Consider the following 21,955-nt stretch of genomic DNA (forward strand, 5'->3'; position numbering starts at 1 on the left):
AAGGGAACACAACATTGATATTTTGGTTCCATGGCCAGGAAACTCCCCAGACCTTAATCCCATTGAGAATTTGTGGTCAATCCTCAAAAGGCGGGTGGACAAACAAAACCCACAAATTCTGATTAAGGGAACACTTTTAAACAACACAATGTAACTCCAAGTCAATCACACTTCTGTGAAATCAAACTGTCCACTTAGGAAGCAACACTGATTGACAATAAATTTCACATGCTGTTGTGCAAATGGAATAGACAACAGGTGGAAATTATAGGCATTTAGCAAGACACCCCCATTAAAGGAGTGGTTCTGCAGGTGGTGACCAGACCACTTCTCAGTTCCTATGCTTCCTGGCTGATGTTTTGGTCACTTTTGAATGCTGGCGGTGCTTTCATTCTAGTGGTAGCATGAGACGGAGTCTACAACCCACACAAGTGGCTCAGGTAGTGCAGCTCATCCAGGATGGGACATCAATGCGAGCTGTGGCAAGAAGGTTTGCTGTGTTTGTCAGCGTAGTGTCCAGAGCATGGAGGCGCTACCAGGAGACAGGCCAGTACATCAGAAGACGTGGAGGAGGCCGTAGGAGGGCAACAACCCAGCAGCAGGACCGCTACCTCCGCCTTTGTACAAGGAGGAGCAGGAGGAGCACTGCCAGAGCCCTGCAAAATGACCTCCAGCAGGCCAGAAATGTGCATGTGTCTGCTCAAACGGTCAGAAACAGACTCCATGAGGGTGGTATGAGGGCCCAACGTCCACAGGTGGGGGTTGTGCTTACAGCCCAACACCGTGCAGGATGTTTGGCATTTTCCAGAGAACACCAAGATTGGCAAATTCGCCACTGGCGCCCTGTGCTCTTCACCGATGAAAGCAGGTTCACACTGAGCACATGTGACAGACGTAACAGGGCGCCGTGGAGAACGTTCTGCTGCCTGCAACATCTTCCAGCATGACCGGTTTGGTGGTGGGTCAGTCATGGCGTGGGGTGGCATTTCTTTGGGGGGCCGCACAGCCCTCCATGTGCTCGCCAGAGCTAGCCTGACTGCCATTAGGTACCGGTATCTCATTAGGTGAGATCCTCAGACCCCTTGTGAGACCATATGCTGGTGCGGTTGTCCCTGGGTTCCTCCTAATGCAAGACAATGCTAGACCTCATGTGGCTGGAGTGTGTCAGCAGTTCCTGCAAGAGGAAGGCATTGATGCTATGGACTGGCCTGCCCGTTCCCCAGACCTGAATCCAATTGAGCACATCTGGGACATCATGTCTCGCTCCATCCACCAACGCCACGTTGCACCACAGACTGTCCAGGAGTTGGCGGATGCTGTAGTCCAGGTCTGGGAGGAGATCCCTCAGGAGACCATCCGCCACCTCATCAGGAGCATGCCCAGGCGTTGTAGGGAGGTCATACAGGCACGTGGAAGCCACACACACTACTGAGCCTCATTTTGACTTGTTTTACGGACATTACATCAAAGTTGGATCAGCCTGTAGTGTGGTTTCCACTTTAATTTTGAGTGTGACTCCAAATCCAGACCTCCATGGGTTGATAAATTTGATTTCCATTGATAATTTGTGTGTGATTTTGTTGTCAGCACATTCAACTATGTAAAGAAAAAAGTATTTAATAAGAATATTTCATTCATTCAGATCTAGGATGTGTTATTTTAGTGTTCCCTTTATTTTTTGAGCATTGTACTTCAGTATTCCATAGTAACATCTGACAAAAATATCTAAAGACACTGAAGCAGCAAACTTTGTGGAAATTAATATTTGCGTCATTCTCAAAACCTTTGGCCACGACTGTACATATACCATAGCCTGGCAAATTTCCAGGTGAACATATTGTCATTGTAACACAGCAAATAGTTATCAGTAGCTAGGTTTCCATCCAATTGGTGACAGATTTTCATGAGTATACTCTTCAAATCTCAAAGAAAATATGCACATTTATGTTTTTTTTTTGGCACAAACTATTGCGTTAAATAGAAAATGTGGCTACCCATCCTGGCACGTGCGCTCTAGCCAACAGCTGTCATATACGGTGCAGGTAGGCTGTGCGGGTAGGCTAGTCTGCATGATGAAATAATTATGGATAATAGCGAGAATATTTGTATTTGTCAAACGGCAGTCACGCATCGATCATCATGTTACCAGAATAAGACCCTAGATATGTATTGGAAAGCGGTATCAAACTCGTCGTGCACGTTCACCACCCTGTGAACTTAATCAGAATGTATTGAATATCTATCCTAAAACTGCATGGTTTCACGAGTCATCGTGGGATGACAACACACACCATATAATCGTGACTCCCAAGTTTACGTCGATGTGATTGTTATAAATCTATATCAATATGGTTTCACGAGTCATCGTGGGATGACAACACACACCATATAATCGTGACTCCCAAGTTTACGTCGATGTGATTGTTATAAATCTATATCAATATCTGCGCAGAAAGGCTTTTCCATCGCCATTTCGCGCATAATACATTTTACCTACACAAAAAGATCCCACCATGTCAAACGAACAAATTAGCTGTTGGCATTTATATAATTGTACAGAAACTTCCTGTTTCCATCAAAGCTGTTTAGAAAAACATTTATAGGCTACAGTATGACTTTACTCACATAAAAACGGTGGATGTAAACAAGGTTACTAGGTAGGTTGGCGCCAGATTTTAATGCCAATTTTCTCAAATCCGCATAAAAACTATAGGACCTATGCGCATTTTACCACCAGAGATGTTTAATTTTGCGCTTAAATTCCCATGTACCGAAAAAAAAACAGGTTATATGGGTTTCCATTGCATTTTAAACTCTACTGTTGTATTTCTGACACAAATGTTTTGCATTAGCGATTGTTCCCACTCTAGTATTGGCACGTGTGCTCTAGCCAACACTTTGCAGATAAACTACATGAGATTAGGCTATTATGGACAATATAGCGAAATTATTTTTATTTGTCAAATGGCAGCCAAGCATCGATGATCATGTCACGAGAATAAAACCCTCTACATTTATTGGAAAGGATCATCGTGCTCATCACCTTGAATTTAAATCTTACCACCCTGTGAAGTTCATAAACATGCCGGCTATTTAATCTGTAGCCTAATATAGCTCGCCAGTTTTTAGTCCTAAACCCCGGAAATAAATTACCTGTTGTTCGTTGAGCAATCCATCCCAATGGGAGAATGTATGGGAAAGAATAGGGATTTGGAATAAATGCAGAAAATAAGGTCTGAGGTTAAGGGGATGTTCTATTAGTCCTAAAGCCCAAAACAGCCTGGCTGTTTTAACCCCCCATCATGACCCCTAAGGGGCTCCGTAGAACCTGGTCCACTGCTAATAGACAAAGATTACAAATATTCAACCATGGAAGTTAAAAGAGGAAAGCGAAAGTTGAAGTATCTTTTTTGACACTCCTTGAGAGGTTCACTTGGTTTCACTTGCCACTATCTATAGTCTATATGAGTTAATTGCGTTTTGTTTGGCTGATAGGCCATCATTTGCTCCATATCTGATCATCAACGACAATCGAATTACACACAATTTACCTAGACTTCTCCAAACCTTGGTGCCATTAACACAGTTTTTGGGTTGTTTTGGAGGATGTGAATGGAATGGCCACGTCTAGTCTCCACTAGTTACCACAGCCACAAAGTAAAAGTTGGCTACAGGCTAGCGTAAAAATGTATGAAAACAAAAAGGGTTATGCATAAGGTTAGCAGTATGGTTAGGATTGCGGTTGAGGTTAGGTTAGGTTTTAAGTCAGATTTTAAGAAGATAAATGGTAGAAATGGGCGGGGTTTATGACTTTGTGATTATGGTAACTAGTGACGACCCAATTCTAGGGTTGCCACTCCTACGGAAAGTCCTTAGGGCAAGTCACAAGCCAACCTAAAGAGGAATTAGCCTATCAAATTTATCTAGTCCCAAACCCATGCATATAGGCTACATTTTTTAAATGCACAACTACAGTGACAAATGGTGCCTATCCTTGTTGCAGACAGTTAAATGCGGACTAAATATGTCTTAATTAGGTCCGAATACAACACCGAATACAACAGATGTAGACCTTACAGTGATTTGCTTACCTACAAGCCCTTAACCAACAGTGCAGTTTTAAGAAAAATAAGTATTAAGAAAGTATTTACTAAAATAAACTGAAGTAAAAAATGAATAAAAAATACAAATAAAAAAGAAGAAAATGGAAAAATACAGTGCCTTGCGAAAGTATTCGGCCCCCTTGAACTTTGCAACCTTTTGCCACATTTCAGGCTTCAAACATAAAGATATAAAACTGTATTTTTTTTGTGAAGAATCAACAACAAGTGGGACACAATCATGAAGTGGAACGACATTTATTGGATATTTCAAACTTTTTTAACAAATCAAAAACTGAAAAATTGGGCGTGCAAAATTATTCAGCCCCTTTACTTTCAGTGCAGCAAACTCTCTCCAGAAGTTCAGTGAGGATCTCTGAATGATCCAATGTTGACCTAAATGACTAATGATGATAAATACAATCCACCTGTGTGTAATCAAGTCTCCGTATAAATGCACCTGCACTGTGATAGTCTCAGAGGTTAAAAGCGCAGAGAGCATCACGAAGAACAAGGAACACACCAGGCAGGTCCGAGATACTGTTGTGAAGAAGTTTAAAGCCGGATTTGGATACAAAAAGATTTCCCAAGCTTTAAACATCCCAAGGAGCACTGTGCAAGTGATAATATTGAAATGGAAGGAGTATCAGACCACTGCAAATCTACCAAGACCTGGCCGTCCCTCTAAACTTTCAGCTCATACAAGGAGAAGACTGATCAGAGATGCAGCCAAGAGGCCCATGATCACTCTGGACGAACTGCAGAGATCTACAGCTGAGGTGGGAGACTCTGTCCATAGGACAACAATCAGTCGTATATTGCACAAATCTGGCCTTTATGGAAGAGTGGCAAGAAGAAAGCCATTTCCTAACGATATCCATAAAAAGTGTTGTTTAAAGTTTGCCACAAGCCACCTGGGAGACACACCAAACATGTGGAAGAAGGTGCTCTGGTCAGATGAAACCAAAATTGAACTTTTTGGCGTAAAAGCAACACAGCTCATCACCCTGAACACACCATCCCCACTGTCAAACATGGTGGTGGCAGCATCATGGTTTGGGCCTGCTTTTCTTCAGCAGGGACAGGGAAGATGGTTAAAATTGATGGGAAGATGGATGGAGCCAAATACAGGACCATTCTGGAAGAAAACCTGATGGAGTCTGCAAAAGACCTGAGACTGGGATGGAGATTTGTCTTCCAAACAGACAATGATCCAAAACATAAAGCAAAATCTACAATGGAATGGTTCAAAAATAAACATATCCAGGTGTTAGAATGGCCAAGTCAAAGTCCAGACCTGAATCCAATCGAGAATCTGTGGAAAGAACTGAAAACTGCTGTTCACAAATGCTCTCCATCCAACCTCACTGAGCTCGAGCTGTTTTGCAAGGAGGAATGGGAAAAAATTTCAGTCTCTCTATGTGCAAAACTGATAGAGACATACCCCAAGCGACATACAGCTGTAATCGCAGCAAAAGGTGGCGCTACAAAGTATTAACTTAAGGGGGCTGAATAATTTTGCACGCCCAATTTTTCAGTTTTTGATTTGTTCAAAAAGTTTGAAATATCCAATAAATGTTGTTCCACTTCATGATTGTGTCCCACTTGTTGTTGATTCTTCACAAAAAAATACAGTTTTATATCTTTGTTTGAAGCCTGAAATGTGGCAAAGGTCGCAAAGTTCAAGGGGGCCGAATACTTTCGCAAGGTACTGTAACAAATAATTAAAGAGCCCACAATAAAATAACAGTAAAGAGGCTATATACAGGGGGTACCGGTACAGAGTCAATGTGCGGGGGCACAGGTTAGTCAAGGTAATTAAGGTATTTTGTACATGTAGGTAAAGTGACTATACACAGCAGCGTAAAAATGCAAATAGTCTGGGTAGCCTTTTGATTAGCTGTTCAGGAGTCTTATGGCTTGGGGGTAGAAGCTAGTAAGAGCTTTTTGGACCGAAACTTGCCGCTTCACGTGCGGTAGCAGAGAGAACAGTCTATGACTAGGGTGGCTGGAGTCTTTGGCAATTTTTAGGGCCTTCCTCTGACACCGCCTGGTATAGAGGTCCTGGATGGCAGGAAGCTTGGCCCCAGTGATGTACTGGGCCGTACACACCACCCTCTGAGGTGCATTGCGGTTGGAGGCTGAGCAGTTGCCATACCAGGTGGTGATGCTCTCGATGGTGCAGTTGTATAACTTTTTGAGGATCTGAGGACCCATTGCCAAATATTTTCAGTCTCCTGAGGGGGAATAGGTGTTGGTGTGTTTGGACCATGATAGTTTGTTGGTGATGTGGACACCAAGGAACTTGAAGCTCTCAACCTGCTCCACTACAGCCCCGTTGATGAGAATGGGAGTGTGCTCGGCCCTCCTTTTCCTGTAGTCCACTATCATCTCCTTTGTCTTGATCACGTTGAGGGAGAGGTTGTTATCCTGGCACCACACTGCCAGGTCTCTGACCTCCTCCCTATAGGCTGTCTCATCGTTGTCAGTGATCAGGCATACCACTGTTGTGTCATCGGCAAACTTAATGATGGCGTTGGAGTCGTACTTGGCCATGCAGTCATGGGTGAACAGGGAGTACAGGAGGGGACTGAGCACATACCCCTGAGGGGTCCCATGTTGAGGATCAGTGTGGCAGATATGTTTTTATTTTTTTATTTTTTTATTTCACCTTTATTTAACCAGGTAGGCTAGTTGAGAACAAGTTCTCATTTGCAACTGCGACCTGGCCAAGATAAAGCATAGCAGTGTGAACAGACAACACAGAGTTACACATGGAGTAAACGGGTTAAGGGTTACCTACCCTTAACACCTGGGGGCGGCCCGTCAGGAAGTCCAGGATCCAGGTGCAGAGGGAGGTGTTTAGTCCCAGGGTCCTTAGCTTAGTGATGAGCTTTGAGGGCTCTATGGTGTTGAAAGCTGAGCTGTAGTCAATGAACAGCATTCTCACATAGGTGTTCCTTTGGTCCAGGTGGGAAAGGGCAGTGTGGAGTGCAATAGAGATTGCATAATCTGTGCATTTTTTCTTAACTGTATTCTTAACTGCCTAATAAACACATCCAGCAGAAAATGTCTCTTCTACTTTCAGAAATGTTGTGGGACTGTGGTTCAGGCCGGGGGAGGTTCTGGAGGTTTTCGTGGCGAGAGGAGTGTAGCCTGGCTGGCGACACAGTTTAGCCCTCAGGGTAAACTGGGAATGAAGCATTCACTCCCCTCGCTCTCTGTAATTTTGAGTTCAGTTGGGTTGGGTGCCTTCACAGTGCAGTGCAGTCTCGCAGAGGGACTTTGGATACACTCTGAAGAGTTCAACGCTTCACAATAGGCCTATTGTTTTGGTTTTATTTTGGGGAGTTGATGTTTACTTTTCAAACTTGAATTTCAACTTTCTAGGGCCTTTCTTACGAGTCTCCTCTATTTCTGGAGGTTTTTATTAGGGGGGTGAAGGAGGGCCGTGCAGGATGAATGGAACTACTTCTGAGAAGGCGGCATCGAGCCTGTCGTCTGATCTCCACTCCACAGTGAGCTGTCACCCGGGCGCCAATGATTTGCCGATACTGCCAAAGTCCTCTCCCATGGACATGGGGTTCTACAGCGGCCAGACGACGCACAGCCACCACGACTACTACCCCAGCCACGGTCAGTCCTGCTTGCAACCAATGAAGCCATACTCGTATCATCACCACTACAATCTCCATGGGGCCTACATTGCCAAATCGGAAAACCCGTATCCTCATACGCAATATGCTCATTATACCCGGGACATACAGTCACATCTCCAAGATACCGGTAAGATTTACGCATGAGGCACGTTGCCATTTTTGGTGAATCTCGAAGTTATGTTTATTACTATTTTGACACGTGGCCGATGTTAAATCAACTATCCAAAAGGCTTATCGACAACGAGGACCAACGTTTATGCCACAGAATTTAAATGTGCCTACTTAAAATTCTATAAATCGAATTTACATTTGGTCAGCCTAATTGGTGTTAGGAATTCATTTGGTTGTGGATGTCTTGGGTGTTAAACGGTTTTGAAAATAGTGTAAGTTAGCGTACTTTTGATTTGGAGTAATTTATCAACTAAATTTGGCCTACCTTTATGGAAAAAAACATGATTACACATGTCAAAATTCCACATGTCAAATCACATGGTTTTGGAACACTTTACATGTGATGATATTTCACATGAAGTTTCTCTACACGATGCCCTGCAATTGAAATTAGGATGTCCTCAGAAAGTCACAAACTATACACAGTGTTTTTCCACTTAGCAGATACAGTAATTTACATACATGATTACATTGTGTATGTTTATTTATACAGTAATTATTATTCAACATGTCCTCATGTGGGATTTGAACTCACAACCTTGGTTCATGGCACTCAACACTTCCTGCTATGCCACCATGTCTGTGTCAATGACTGATTTCACCACTATTCCTACACTGGACTTCAAAATAAATCTCAGTTTTGTATAATACACTCAAGAAAAGCGATTATATTTGTCGTAGTGATTCAGGAGTAACATTAAAACAGAATTTTATTCCACACTGACTTCAGACAACTATACAGAAAACCCTTAAAATGCTGAGATAAGTCAACTAAATCAATAATGAGAGAATAGTCAGATTAACTGATGACTAAAATAACAGTGCAAATGGGCAGTCTTTTAGACTTTGTGGCGCAGCAGAAAGAGCAGCACAACCCAAATCCAGAGGTTGTGAGTTCAAATCCCAGGTTGGGTCATGTTGAAAAGTCAGTACTAAGTGATCAAAATAACCATATTGATTAAAGATTTATGCACTTTTTTTTAACACATTTTATCTCAACAATGTTCGCCTTACATTAAAGCTAGAATCCTTAATTGAAACAATAACAAAGTGGGCATCCCGCCTTTGTTTTGGTAAAAAGCTGAGAGATGGGCCTGGAGAAATGTAACCATTCTCAAATTCATAGACAGAGCAATTGATCCATGATATGTCACAATTATAGTTTACATTATGTTTTGAGGCTATACAGTGTTTGTTTATATTTACATTGTTTACAAACATTGGAGTAAAACAAGCTTGCATTTTGGGTTCTGCTGCGGTAGGGCAGTTGATCTAAGCTTGTGAGGCATTTATAAGTTGTATTATTCAAGTATCAATGGGCATATATCGATAATTGCTCATTAATTGATCATTAAAGTCCAAAATGTATGTACATTTCTCACATCTGAATCTGCAATTCATATGTGAAGTGAAAACATTATCCTCCTCACATGTATAAAGGGGGTGTTAACATGTGAACTCTAAATTGAATACATTTGAACATCTGACCTCAGCTATTTCAGCTATTTCACATGTGAAACTGTAAATGTCACATGCTTTTTTGTAAGGGAAGTAATGAAATGGTATGGCGATTTTAAATCCGGAATCCTTATTTTGAAAAAATTTCAAATGTTGTCACATGTAGTTTCATGGTATAAAGTGTTGAAATTTTGCATCCCCATGTTGTCACATTTATTTCATATGAGATGTTTTCATATGTGCTGAGATGATTTCACGTGTACTTTCATGTTATCACGTGTTTCTTTTACATGTTTCACATGTTATTTAAAAAAAATCCTTATGGATATACTATACAAATTGAGTAGGACTAGGCCTGTAGACAGTATGTCAAGAATATATTTTTTGCTATTCTGCATTCTAGGCTGCAAAGCCAACATGTGATATGTGACAAATTTTCATTAAAATAAAATCAGCTAAAGCCTACCTCATTTGTATTTTTGTCAAAATTCTGAAAGGTACCAAACAGTCATTCTGATTCCTATGTAAAATAGCCTTTTGAGTTAATAAAATATCACCCATAATATTAGTTTTGAATAGAAATGCTCAGAATATGAGAAACATTTTTTTTGCGCTGGAGGCTAACCAGCAGGAAGTTTGAAAAGACAGGCTTGAGTGGGCGGGAGTTTATATTCATGACCTCGTCTTGACTGACAGCTCTTTGAAACGCCTATGTCAAGCAACTTGGTTTCAGTGAGCAGTGTTGCAGTAAAATCCTCTCAAGCTAATTTGGTGGTTCACTAAGCATCTCAAACAATATTGAAATTGCATCAATAATGTCAAATGTTTTATATATCTCCCGTTTGGCATGTCTCTTGTGATGTGTTGATTTGACAACTGCGTCAGAGTATTGAACCCTTTTCCCCACCTTTTGTTCCATGCTGGTTGAAGACCTAACTAACCAGTAGCTAGCTAACACCAGACACAGATGAAGACCTAACTACCCGTAGCTAGCTAACACCAGACACAGATGAAGACCTAGCTAACCAGTAGCCAGCTAACACCAGACACAGATGAAGACCTAGCTAGCTAACACCAGACACCGATGAAGATCTAGCTAACCAGTAGCTAGCTAACACCAGACACAGATGAAGACCTAGCTAACACCAGACACAGATGAAGACCTAGCTAACCAGTAGCCAGCTAACACCAGACACAGATGAAGACCTAACTAACCCGTAGCTAGCTAACACCAGACACAGATGAAGACCTAGCTAACCAGTAGCCAGCTAACACCAGACACAGATGAAGACCTAGCTAGCTAACACCAGACACAGATGAAGATCTAGCTAACCAGTAGCTAGCTAACACCAGACACAGATGAAGACCTAACTAACCCGTAGCTAGCTAACACCAGACACAGATGAAGACCTAGCTAACCAGTAGCCAGCTAACACCAGACACAGATGAAGACCTAGCTAACCAGTAGCTAGCTAACACCAGACACAGATGAAGACCTAGCTAACCCATAGCTAGCTAACACCAGACACAGATGAGGACCTAGCTAACCAGTAGCTAGCTAACACCAGACACAGATGAAGACCTAGTTTTAATAATCCCGCCTCCTGAATCCAAGTGTTTGACACAGGGGAGGGGACCAATAACTTTATGATAAAACTTTATCAAAGTGGAAGCAACAGTCATACATTTCATACATTGGTGATCATACTTTGATCTGGTTTCATCCAAATATCATCCAATTTCACGAACAACATGATTTTGACTGTTCATGGCCTTTAAGATGAGCTCCCAGGGAATAGTGCCTTATATCATACAATTCAAATGACCCATTAGGCCTAGCCTACTTTGATCTTTTTGCAATAACACACTATGCTATTAAGCTCTTAAATAATATAAATTGTTCATATGACCTAGAATGCAAATTAAAATGCAGCCTATTCTGTAAATGCAAAAGGCTTCCTTATTTTATCCAAAATTGGATTTGCAAAGCAGCTGAAACCTTCACATTTGAGAGAGAACTGCTATTGTGTTTGTGTTGTCAATGGTAACTGTGGTGTTGTTAACAATGTTTAGGGATCTAGGCCCTATAACATTCCATTTATCGTTTTATCCAGAAATAATATTTATCTTCGAACTGGCCCGAAGCCAAGCGCATCAACATCAGGTGTCACATCATGCCAGTCTGGCACGCATTGCTTTTTGGCTCAATAGCCTGACTTAGAGTTTTGACTTGATCACTGAATGTGAAAACACCCCAACAGCCTATATACTCGATGCATCAATCATCCTGTCTCATTAATGGGCATATCCCATAATAATGTGAGGGGCATTGAAATCTCTTGGACAAAGACATTTTGTGCACCAAACCCTGTTTATGCTATGGAGTAGAGCATATTTCAGAACTGGTAAAAAAAAAAAATGTAGGGCAGAATTATATTTTTTTAAATTGATGTTGACTAATGAAATACATCATCATTCATATTTTATCATAATAGTTTTCATTAATCTGTTATCATAATATTTTATTTCTGTAGGCATAGGCCTATAGCCTACTGTTGAAGCCCTCTCTAGGCCTAGTGTAAATGTATGAGCCTCTCCAGTCCTTTAGCCTACTAATGCTCTGTCATTTTTCAGTGAAAGAAGAACCAGAGCCTGAGGTGAGAATGGTCAACGGAAAGCCTAGAAAAATCAGAAAACCTCGCACCATATATTCTAGTTACCAGCTCGCTGCGTTGCAACATCGCTTCCAGGGAACTCAGTATTTGTCTCTTCCTGAGAGAACCGAACTAGCGGCTCAACTCGACGTGACACAAACACAGGTGAGGAAGCCAACAGGCCACACATACCACTGTTATGACACGCTGTTGAGAGATTTGTATCTCTATGATTTATGTTCATTTGTCTAATAAAACCATGAACTACACTGGCATCTTTTTGCATACTGTAATTCTACATCTAATGAATCATCTGAGATGTTATAGATTCTTTATCGCTTCTTACATTCACAAGTATGTGGTACATTTGCACAGCTCTTAGTAGAAAACTCAAAACAGATCAACAAAAAAGCAGTTGTTTTAAAACTCTAATGTTCAATTGACTTATTAGTACAACACACAAACTCATACAGTCACTTTTTCACCAAACTGAATCAGTGTTTCATCTAGAAAGACATATTTCACATTGCGAAACATGTTCATGTAAAGTTATTGCCTTTCACAATGTAATACTCACAAGACTTGTTACTATTACTTCATCCGACTGTTCTTAATTGATGATCACTTAAACGCTTGGTAAACCTATAGATGGTACACGTAAACGTGTTTGTCTACAACAGATTTTGAGAATTGCATAATAAAAAAAGTGTCTGTAAAGTAGAAACATAAAAAAAGATATGATATAAACTCGAATGTACTGCTATGATGATGACTATTATGATTTTACTTCACAGTAAGTAAAAAAATACAAATCTGATCAGAGATGTTCTGTATATAACAAATCAAAGTTAATCGGTAGCGTACACAGCGAAATGCTTGTGTTTCTAGCTCCTACAGTGCAGTAATACAATACCAATACACACATAATCCAGAAAGTCCAAAACAAGAAAGAAATGCATCCCCTACACAATACATATGTATCCAAAATGAAGTTTGCCATGACAAAATGTTTTCCCCCAGGTGCATGAACAATGAGGATATTTACTGCAAATTCGATGAGAATCTATGGCCAAATGCTCAAGACAGGCTTAATGCAAACTAGTGCCTGCTAAAATGTATGTTTCTTTCATTTGATTACACTGCGAAAGATGTCTTCAATGATCACGTCTTTGACCCCACGTGGGATAGAAATGATGGAAATTTGATGTTCCTTCAATTAGAATGGGTAGTGCAGGTGTATAGCCTAATGTAAAACAGTGTAATGTACTGTAATGTACAGACTGTAGCATACTACATTCAAAGGACAGTTTGGAAACATGTATCTTACAGTTCACCAAATACTTGTAAAAATAGTACCAAAGAGATAAAAAAAAAAGCGGTATTGTTTATATTATATGTCAAACCACCGGGGTTATTAACCTCTTCCTGTCGTTTTCATATGTGATAATTGATAGCTTCATTAATTGATCTAAGTTTGCATCTGGATTCCAAATTTCAATGCAACATAATTAGGTATATTCTATTCTAATAAGGCCTAGGGTGTCAATATGAAATTACAACCCTTCGCTAGATAATACATTTTTAACCCATACCTTCACATTTCTGGTACAAACATCCCGTCCTTCTATATAAACCTGTAGCTCAAATATTTTTTCTTCCAGGTCAAGATCTGGTTCCAGAATCGCCGTTCCAAATTCAAGAAGCTGTACATGAATGGGGAAGTTCTACTGGACAACAGCCCAGGAGCCAGTGACTCTATGTCCTGCAATTCACCCCTGTCCCCGGCCATTTGGGACCGTATTGTACCCACAGACCCCGCCACTAGAGAGCAGGCTCCCCAGCCCTCCCTCGGCTCCACTCTGTGTTATGTGGAGAACTACACTCATCACTGGTATCAACAGACCTCACAGTCACGCTCACAGCACTCAGGACTGGTTCATCAGCACACAACACCACCTAAGAATATGGGGGCGGTGTACTAACACAAAATGTGCCGGTACAAACTGTGTGTTAACAACATGGCGGCTCATTGAAAATAAAGCCTAGAGGGCTGTGATGGGATTTGTGTGCCAATACAGAGGGCTGAACTTCACGGACAATTTGGGAAACATGCACAAGGACTTGTTGTCTCTGTTGTATACAAATTGTATACAAAAAGAACTGACAAATCCAAGTCCATATTCTGTTTAGATAGAGTGATGAGATGCTAATGTTATCAGTGGCTCATTTCAATCTGTTGGAGAGATTTGATATGAGAATGGATAGAATGGCAGCCTATTTGGTGGTACTTTACTTTACGGTGGCCCACTGAGGTCCTTTCAGATTCTTTGATCTACAGCTATGCAAATATATACCGTCAGTGCATTCAACGCCATTTGTTTCTTCACAATATGAAACACTCGCAGATACACGGAAGTAGCGTGTACCATTTTCATACATTTATTATTTATACTTGCCTTTTGTTGCATTTATATGGATGTCATCAAGGCTCAATTCAACATTTTATTTCACAATGGTTCAAAACAAAACATCTCTTGGACGTTGCAGAGAACTATAGAGGGAAAGAAATGTGTATTTGGTACTCTTTGCGTTTGCAATCGATTTTTTGGTAAAAGCCATAAACTCAGGTTATTTATAATGTAGCCTATTTTATACTCTATTGATCTGTTAGTAGAAAGTCAATGTGACAATTTTGTGCCTGAGAAAAACACATTTTATAGGTAGTCTTTGGAGTGAATAATAAAGTTTTTGTTTTTATTAATTCTATTTACACCAATTGAAATCATGTAATATTTACACACGCACACACACACGCGCACACACACACACACACACACACACACACACACACACACACACACACACACACACACACACACACACACACACACACACACACACACACACACACACACACACACACAAAAGTGTAAATGACCCCTTGAGATAACATTCAAATCTTGTTTCCATAAACTTCTTTATACAAATGATCCATTGAAACAATTGTAAGGACAAAATGGAATAAAGTTTACTGTGAAATATAATGATTGTACATGTTTCAATATTGTCCTTCAGTACTGTACTGACATCACTTCTTTTTTTTACCCCCTTTTTCTCCCCAATTGTTAGTAGTTACTGTCTTGTCTCATTGCTACAACTCCTGTACGGGCTCGGGAGAGACGAAGGTTGAGAGCCACGCGTCCTCCGAAACACAACCCAACCAAGCCGCACTGCTTCTTAACACAGCACACATCCAACCCGGAAGCCAGCCGCACCAATGTGTCAGAGGAAACACCTAGCAACCTGGTCAGCATGCACTGCGCCCGGCCCGCCATAGGAGTCGCTAGTGCGAGATGAGACAAAGATATCCCTACCAGCCAAACCCTTCCTAACCCAGGCGACGCTAGGCCAATTGTGCGTCTCCCCATGGACCTCCCGGTCGCGGCCGGCTGCAACAGAGCCTGGGCTCAAACCCAGAGTCTCTGGTGGCACAGTGCCACTTATACCACTGTGCCACCCATGTGTGATCAAAGGTCTGATCATTGAAGACATCTTTCACAATAAAATCAAATTAAAGAAATTAAAGAAACAATCTTTAGCAGGCACTAGTTTTCAATCAAGCCTGTCTTGAGCATTTGGCCATAGGTTTTGATCGAAATGGCAGTAAATATCTTCATTGTTCATGTACCTTGGGAAAAACCTTTTGGTCTAAATAGGTCTGGATTGAAATCATTGTATGCCTCCTCCATGGCCTGAAGGAGGGTGGTACGCTCATGGGGATGGTAATCATACATCTTCCGCCTGTATGGTAATCATGTATTGTATTTTGCAGTATTGTACTTATATATTGTATTGGTCCTGTATGTGGCTCAGTTCATAAAAGTATGGCACTAGCAACACCAGAAATGTGTGTTGGATTCTCACCAGGGTCACATACCAAAATGTGTGGACCGTGTCTGCTGCGTAAATGGCATAAATTACAGTACTCGCTTATGGGAAAATGACATGATTTCACATAGAAAATCACATGATTTCACATTTTGCGCATTTTATTTCACATCTGAAATTTCACATGTGAAATAATGTGAAACCATGTGGTTTTGGAACACTGGATATTTTTCACAGGTGATTCCCTGCAAACAAAAATGTGTCGTTAGGATGTCGCGCAGTCGCAGTGTTTTCAACTGATATATTAGACACACATAATTACATTGTGTATGTTTATTTATACAATAATTCTTCAACATGTCCTGGGATTTGAACTCAAAACCTCTTGGTTCACAGCATTCAGATCTTCCTGCTACTCCACCATGTCAATGACTGATTTAATCTGTATTCCTACACAGGACTTCAAAGTAAATCTCAGCAATGTTACAAATACACACAAAAAAGCGATTATATTTATCCTAGTTATTCAGGAGTAAGATTGAAACAGAATAATATGTCTCACCAACATTAGACAACTATACAGAAAACCCTCAAATTACTGAAATAAGTGCATGTATTATAGGTCATGAATCTGTAGGGGACTTCTGAGAATGCTACAGTCTTTCTGGCACAGCAGAAGGATCAGCGTACCCTAAATCCAGAGGTTGTGAGTTTTTAAAAGTCAGTACTAAGGGACCATGTCAAATGTAATCATGTTGATTAAAGATATTTACACTATTTTAGCTGAACAGTGTACCACTTACCTTAAAACCCCCATACCATTTCATTACTTCCCTTACAAACAAACTCATGTGAAATAGCTGTTTTCACGTTGAGCTGAGAGACACACGAGGTCAGTTGTTCACATGCAAAACCACATGTTCACATGTATTTCATTTAGAGTTCACATAATTTAGAGTTCACACCACCTTTTCACACGTGAGGAGAATAACAGTTGTTAAAATGTACCACATACTTGTGAAAAAGGCACTAACGCGATAGAAACAACTGTAGTTAAAGTTGTTAAGGAAGGACCAACTATATTTGGTGGCTCATGGGTTAATTAAGTGTGTGAGGCAGACCGTTTGCCTGTCTGTCTGAGTCAGTGAGGTGAACATGCCCTGGATTTGGGAAGAGCTGCCAGCCTGCGTGTGAAGAAGCTGTGGGAGGTGACAGGCGGGCAGACACTCTGGAGTCTCTGGATTTTAATAGCACACTACTGAGAGAGAGAGAGAGAGAGAGAGAGAGAGAGAGAGAGAGAGAGAGAGAGAGAGAGAGAGAGAGAGAGAGAGAGAGAGAGAGAGAGAGAGAGAGAGAGAGAGAGAGAGAGAGAGAGAGAGAGAGAGAGAGAGAGAGAGAGAGAGAGAGAGAGAGAGAGAGAGAGAGAGAGAGAGAGAGAGAGAGAGAGAGAGAGAGAGAGAGAGAGAGAGAGAGAGAGAGAGAGAGAGAGAGAGAGAGAGAGAGAGAGAGAGAGACTCAGTTAAGGAATGGGAGAGAGACAGTTGGAAGGGAAAGGAGACTGTGACAAAATAACTGTCCATCTCCCAGAATCCTTGCTTGCTTCAGGCGCTCGCATACCGACCAAGAGTACCAACAGTTTACCTGGCTGGTCTGTTTGCAGAGCTATAGAGTGACAGAATGTGTCATCAGGGATGGATAGAGGGACAACAGGACATCATGGGAAGGGGATCCTACAGATGTAGGATCTTAAATTGAGCCAGTTTGCTACAGCAGGAAAATAATCCTGCATGAAATGTGGATTATAATTTATAGACATTTTTGTAGCGTGGAAAAACATTTTGTTGTACGGGAAAATCAAGTCTTGACATTTCAAAGTGAAAATTATACACTTCCGAAGCCTTTTTCAACCTCAAATAGACTACAAATTGTGTGACCATAAGAGGCTAGAGGTAGAGGCTGCTGTACTGGCCCGGAGGACGGAGCACAGAGCATGGAAACTCCTTCATACCCCATCTTTAACAGGTTCCTTAATAAAGTCTGATTTGAAACGTATTCATTTTCTTTTCCTATCTTCTCCTTCTCCTCCTCCGGTCCAAAAATAAAAATATGTAGTGAGGAGGTGTCGTCCTATGGCAAGCACGTTTAGATATCTGGGATATTGGATTTGAAAGTAGTAGCTCAAAATATCTTTGTTAGAATTCAAAACGCAAAGACAGAGACACAAAGAAACCCCTTACTCTCACTAACAAGTGGCATCATTCTGCAGTAATAAACATGAAAACACAATCATGTCTTCTTTGAGTTGATGGGAAGCTATGGAAGCTTGAAACGGTCAAGTTCTGTGAAGTTTATCTTATGACTCTTTGGGACAAACAATATAAATGTTGTAGTTAGCAGGAGGAGTGCTCCCTGGCTCTGTGTGTGGGCCTCTGGTCTCTCATGCCTCACTCAGCAGGCTGTCTGGACGCCTTAAGCCTTAGGAGATAGGAGTTGATTATATGTCTGGTGTGTGGGCTGAGGGGGTAGCATTGAGATTTTAGCCCACCAAACAACTTAGCACATTCAACATTGTCATGGTAACTGAATCGTTAGCGAAGTTGGACATGATTGATCAGAATCAACCACACTTAAAAAACAAACAAAGTTTACCAAACATTAGGAACACCTTCCTAATATTGAGTTGCACCCCCTTTTTCTCTCAGAACAGCCTCAATTCGTCGGGGCGTGGACTCTACAAGGTGTTGAAAGCTTCACACAGGGATGCTGGCCCATGTTGACTCCAATGCTTCCCACAGTTGTGTCAAGTTGTCTGGGTGACCTTTGGGTGGTGGACCTTTCTTGATAAACATGGGAAACTGTTGAGTGTGAAAAGCCCAGCAGCGTTGCAGTTCTTGACACAAACTGGTACGCCTGGCACCTACTACCATACCCCGTTCAAAGGCACTTAAAACTATTGTCTTGCCCATTCACCCTCTGAATGGCACACATACACGATCCATGTCTCAATTGTCTCAAGGCTAAAAATCCTTCAATAACCTGTCTCCTCCCCTTCATCTACACTGATTGAAGTGGATTTATTAACAAGTGACATAAATAAGAGATCATAGCTTTCACCTGGATTCACCTGGTCAGTCTATATGTCATGGAAAGAGCAGGTGTCCTTAATGTTTTGTATTCTCAGTGCAGTAGGTTCAGCCACGGTCCATATCTAGTCAAACAAGAATCCATATTCCCACTCATATTCTCACAAGCAAACCTATGGATGGGGTGCGGGGGTTATCTGGAGGTGGATTGGGTGGTTGGGCGAGAACTGAGAAGCACAGCTGAGGAGGACAGCATCCCAGCTTGCAGACGTCATACTGCCTCTCAAGGCAGGGAAGGGATATGGTTTCACTCCTACCACAAACATCACTCACCACTGTCATTTTCATATGGGGGAAAAAAAACACAAACAAAGATGGGATGGAAGAGGCATGAGAGACAGCTGTGGGCTTTTCACTGGCCCTGGAATATTTATTCTCAGTGTTGATGTTTGCAGCAGGGACACTTTTCTGCCATTTGCTTGGGGTGCTACTAATCGTAGACGGGGATGTATTGCACCTAAGGTTAGGTTTTAATTATAGACATGGTTGAGATAAGTCATGCTGAAATTACTGTATCTGTGGTGTAGGCTTACCTGTTTAGGACACTTTTCCCAGGTCGGAAGGTATAGGTCTATCCATAATCGTAGAAATCTCCCGAAAAATTAAGACATAATTTTTTTCCGCTTTGCTGCTCGCCTGTCTGTGGTTCACACACCTGTATCTCTAGCGGTTAAGAACATTGGGCCAGTAACTGAAAGGTCGCTGGTTCAAATCCCGAGCAGGCAAGGTGGAAACGTCTGTTGTTCTGCCCTTGAGAAAGGCAGTTAACCCCCAACAACTACTCCCCGGGCGCCGATAATGTGGACGTTGATTGTGAGGGGTTGGGTTAAATGTGGAAGACACATTTCGGTTGAATGCATTCAGTTGTGCAGCTGACTAGGTATCCCCACCATTAGCTAATGAGCCCTGTAAAATTGGCATGTCATGCTGCCACCAATGATTGGCTGCAACAGACAGGAAGTAATGTAAGCATGTGCATGCAAAACGAGGACACAACATTAGCACCTATGTTTGATTTGGGAAGGGGGGATAAATTCTTAAAAAATGGTTTGAATAGGTTTCTTTCTTGTGCACTGCTCGGTAAATGACGCAGAATTAATATAGGCCTAAACTGTCTACCGATTATGGACAAAGGGTTGCTTTATGTGCTCGTGGAAAATGGTACACTGGGAAGTGGTAGCTAAGTCCACATGAATGTGTTCACGTGCCATTGAAGTCGTAACAATTCTTCATCCAATAAGATTTGAACTTGATAAGCTAGCTAACATTGCTTATAACAAAGTTAGCTAACGTGCTTAATATTGACATAATGGTCAAACTAGCTGCGTTTTCTTTATTGATAACGTTGTAATTGTCAAAAACGGATTTGTCATCTTTTGGTTGAAAAGGTAAAAGGTCAGTGGTGAAACGTCGGAACTCGGATAACAAAAAGTTTTCCACTTGTAATTTCAACTTGGTGGGTTGTTCAAGCAGTAATCATGGATGCCAAGAGAAGCAAAGCTCCCCCCCCCCCCAACAAAAAAAACTGGGAAAAAAGTAAAAACATAGAAAATAATGTATCTTTCGTCTCTCTGTCTCTCTCATAATTTTCCTTCAATTCAATTTGGTGGAAGCATCCAAGCATGCGAAACAGTGCCCCTCTGTCTCTGTATGTGTAGGCCATCTATTTGAGGCTGACTGGTCCAAAAGAGTATGACATTGTTGCCGACCATAGCATTGAATGCAAAAAAAGCCAGCAAGCATTTGGCCTCTTTGATAAAAAAAAAAAAGTATAAAATAATAGCCAATCAGCGTTGAGCTAAACTGAGTGAGCTCAACTGTGAATGGTTCTGGCACACCAACAAACAAAAAAAGTCTCAAGGGAAGCAAGTTTGGATTTGGTGTCACTCCCATCATCACATCGAGAGCATGCGTCATTGACAGAAACAACTTGAATTGTTGCATCTCGTTGTGTTGTCCTCCATTGGCCAGCTAGCTAAAATTGTCCCTTTCCTAAATTAGCCATGGATGGAGATAGGGATTTGGACTTGTGGTTTTACTTAATTCTCCGTACTGGCCAATCATTATAACGGTGATTTTGATTCGACCATTAATTCATACTTTGTTGTGCCCCTGGCCTGAGAGGATGGAAGTTCAATATGTAGCTAGATGTAGAAGGCTAATGTTAACTTGCTAACATTGCCCATGAAAGGAATTTAGGCTAGCGAGCATGCATTTTAGCCAGGAAACTTAAGAAAACTAAAAACAAAAGCGTGTACTGTATGACAGAGTGATAGTCTGTTTCGTCAACATGAAAGAGAGGAGGATGGCATTGGAGTTTCTCTACAAGTAGGGTGAGTCAATATGTTTTGTCTACTTGCATGGACTTGCACGCACACACACACAGAAATCAGAAACACAGACAGCCACATCATATTTAGCTGACGTTGATTGGACTAAATTGTTTTTGGTATCGTTTAGTTTTTAGTCACTGTATAAATCTAAGCATAGGTGATTTGATGATGTTGAAGTTGAAATTCTGTTGGAATAGTGGAGGCAGTTGTTTTCTTTGTGAATTGCGGTAACTCTCCGTGGTTCTATACTGAACAAAAAAATAAATGCAACATGTAAAGTGTTGGTCCCATGTTTCATGAGCTGAAATAAATGATCCCAGAAATGTTCCATAAGCACTAAAAGTTTATTTCTTTAAAATGTTGTGTACAAATTTGTTTACATCCCTGTTCGTGAGCATTTCTCCTTTGCCAAGATAATTCATGCACCTGACATGTGTGGCATATCAAGAAGCTGATTAAACAGCATGATTATTAGACAGGTGCACCTTGTGCTGGGGAAAATAAAAGGTCACTCTAAAATGTGCAGTTTTGTCACACAACACAATGCTA

The 21,955-nt window shown here is 41.2% G+C and overlaps 1 protein-coding gene across 1 annotated transcript; it reads left to right on the forward strand.

Annotated features, from left to right (window-relative positions):
* Window positions 1–7,337: 7,337 nt before the first annotated feature.
* LOC109892207 (homeobox protein Dlx3b) lies at window positions 7,338–15,105 on the forward strand. Its single transcript, XM_020484640.2, has 3 exons — window positions 7,338–7,886; window positions 12,023–12,207; window positions 13,704–15,105. The coding sequence occupies exons 1-3, from the start codon at window positions 7,559–7,561 to the stop codon at window positions 14,022–14,024; spliced, it is 834 nt and encodes a 277-aa protein (XP_020340229.1). The 5' UTR covers window positions 7,338–7,558; the 3' UTR covers window positions 14,025–15,105.
* Window positions 15,106–21,955: the final 6,850 nt, after the last annotated feature.

The sequence above is a fragment of the Oncorhynchus kisutch genome, linkage group LG6 (assembly GCF_002021735.2).
Source record: "Oncorhynchus kisutch isolate 150728-3 linkage group LG6, Okis_V2, whole genome shotgun sequence".
Taxonomy (NCBI): domain Eukaryota; kingdom Metazoa; phylum Chordata; class Actinopteri; order Salmoniformes; family Salmonidae; genus Oncorhynchus; species Oncorhynchus kisutch.

Coding starts and splice junctions, on each gene's coding strand:
- LOC109892207 (XM_020484640.2), top strand. CDS start 7,559: ATGAATGGAACTACTTCTGAGAAGGCGGCATCGAGCCTGTCGTCTGAT. Junction 7,887..12,022: donor GTCACATCTCCAAGATACCG/GTAAGATTTACG, acceptor GTCATTTTTCAG/TGAAAGAAGAACCAGAGCCT. Junction 12,208..13,703: donor TCGACGTGACACAAACACAG/GTGAGGAAGCCA, acceptor TTTTTCTTCCAG/GTCAAGATCTGGTTCCAGAA.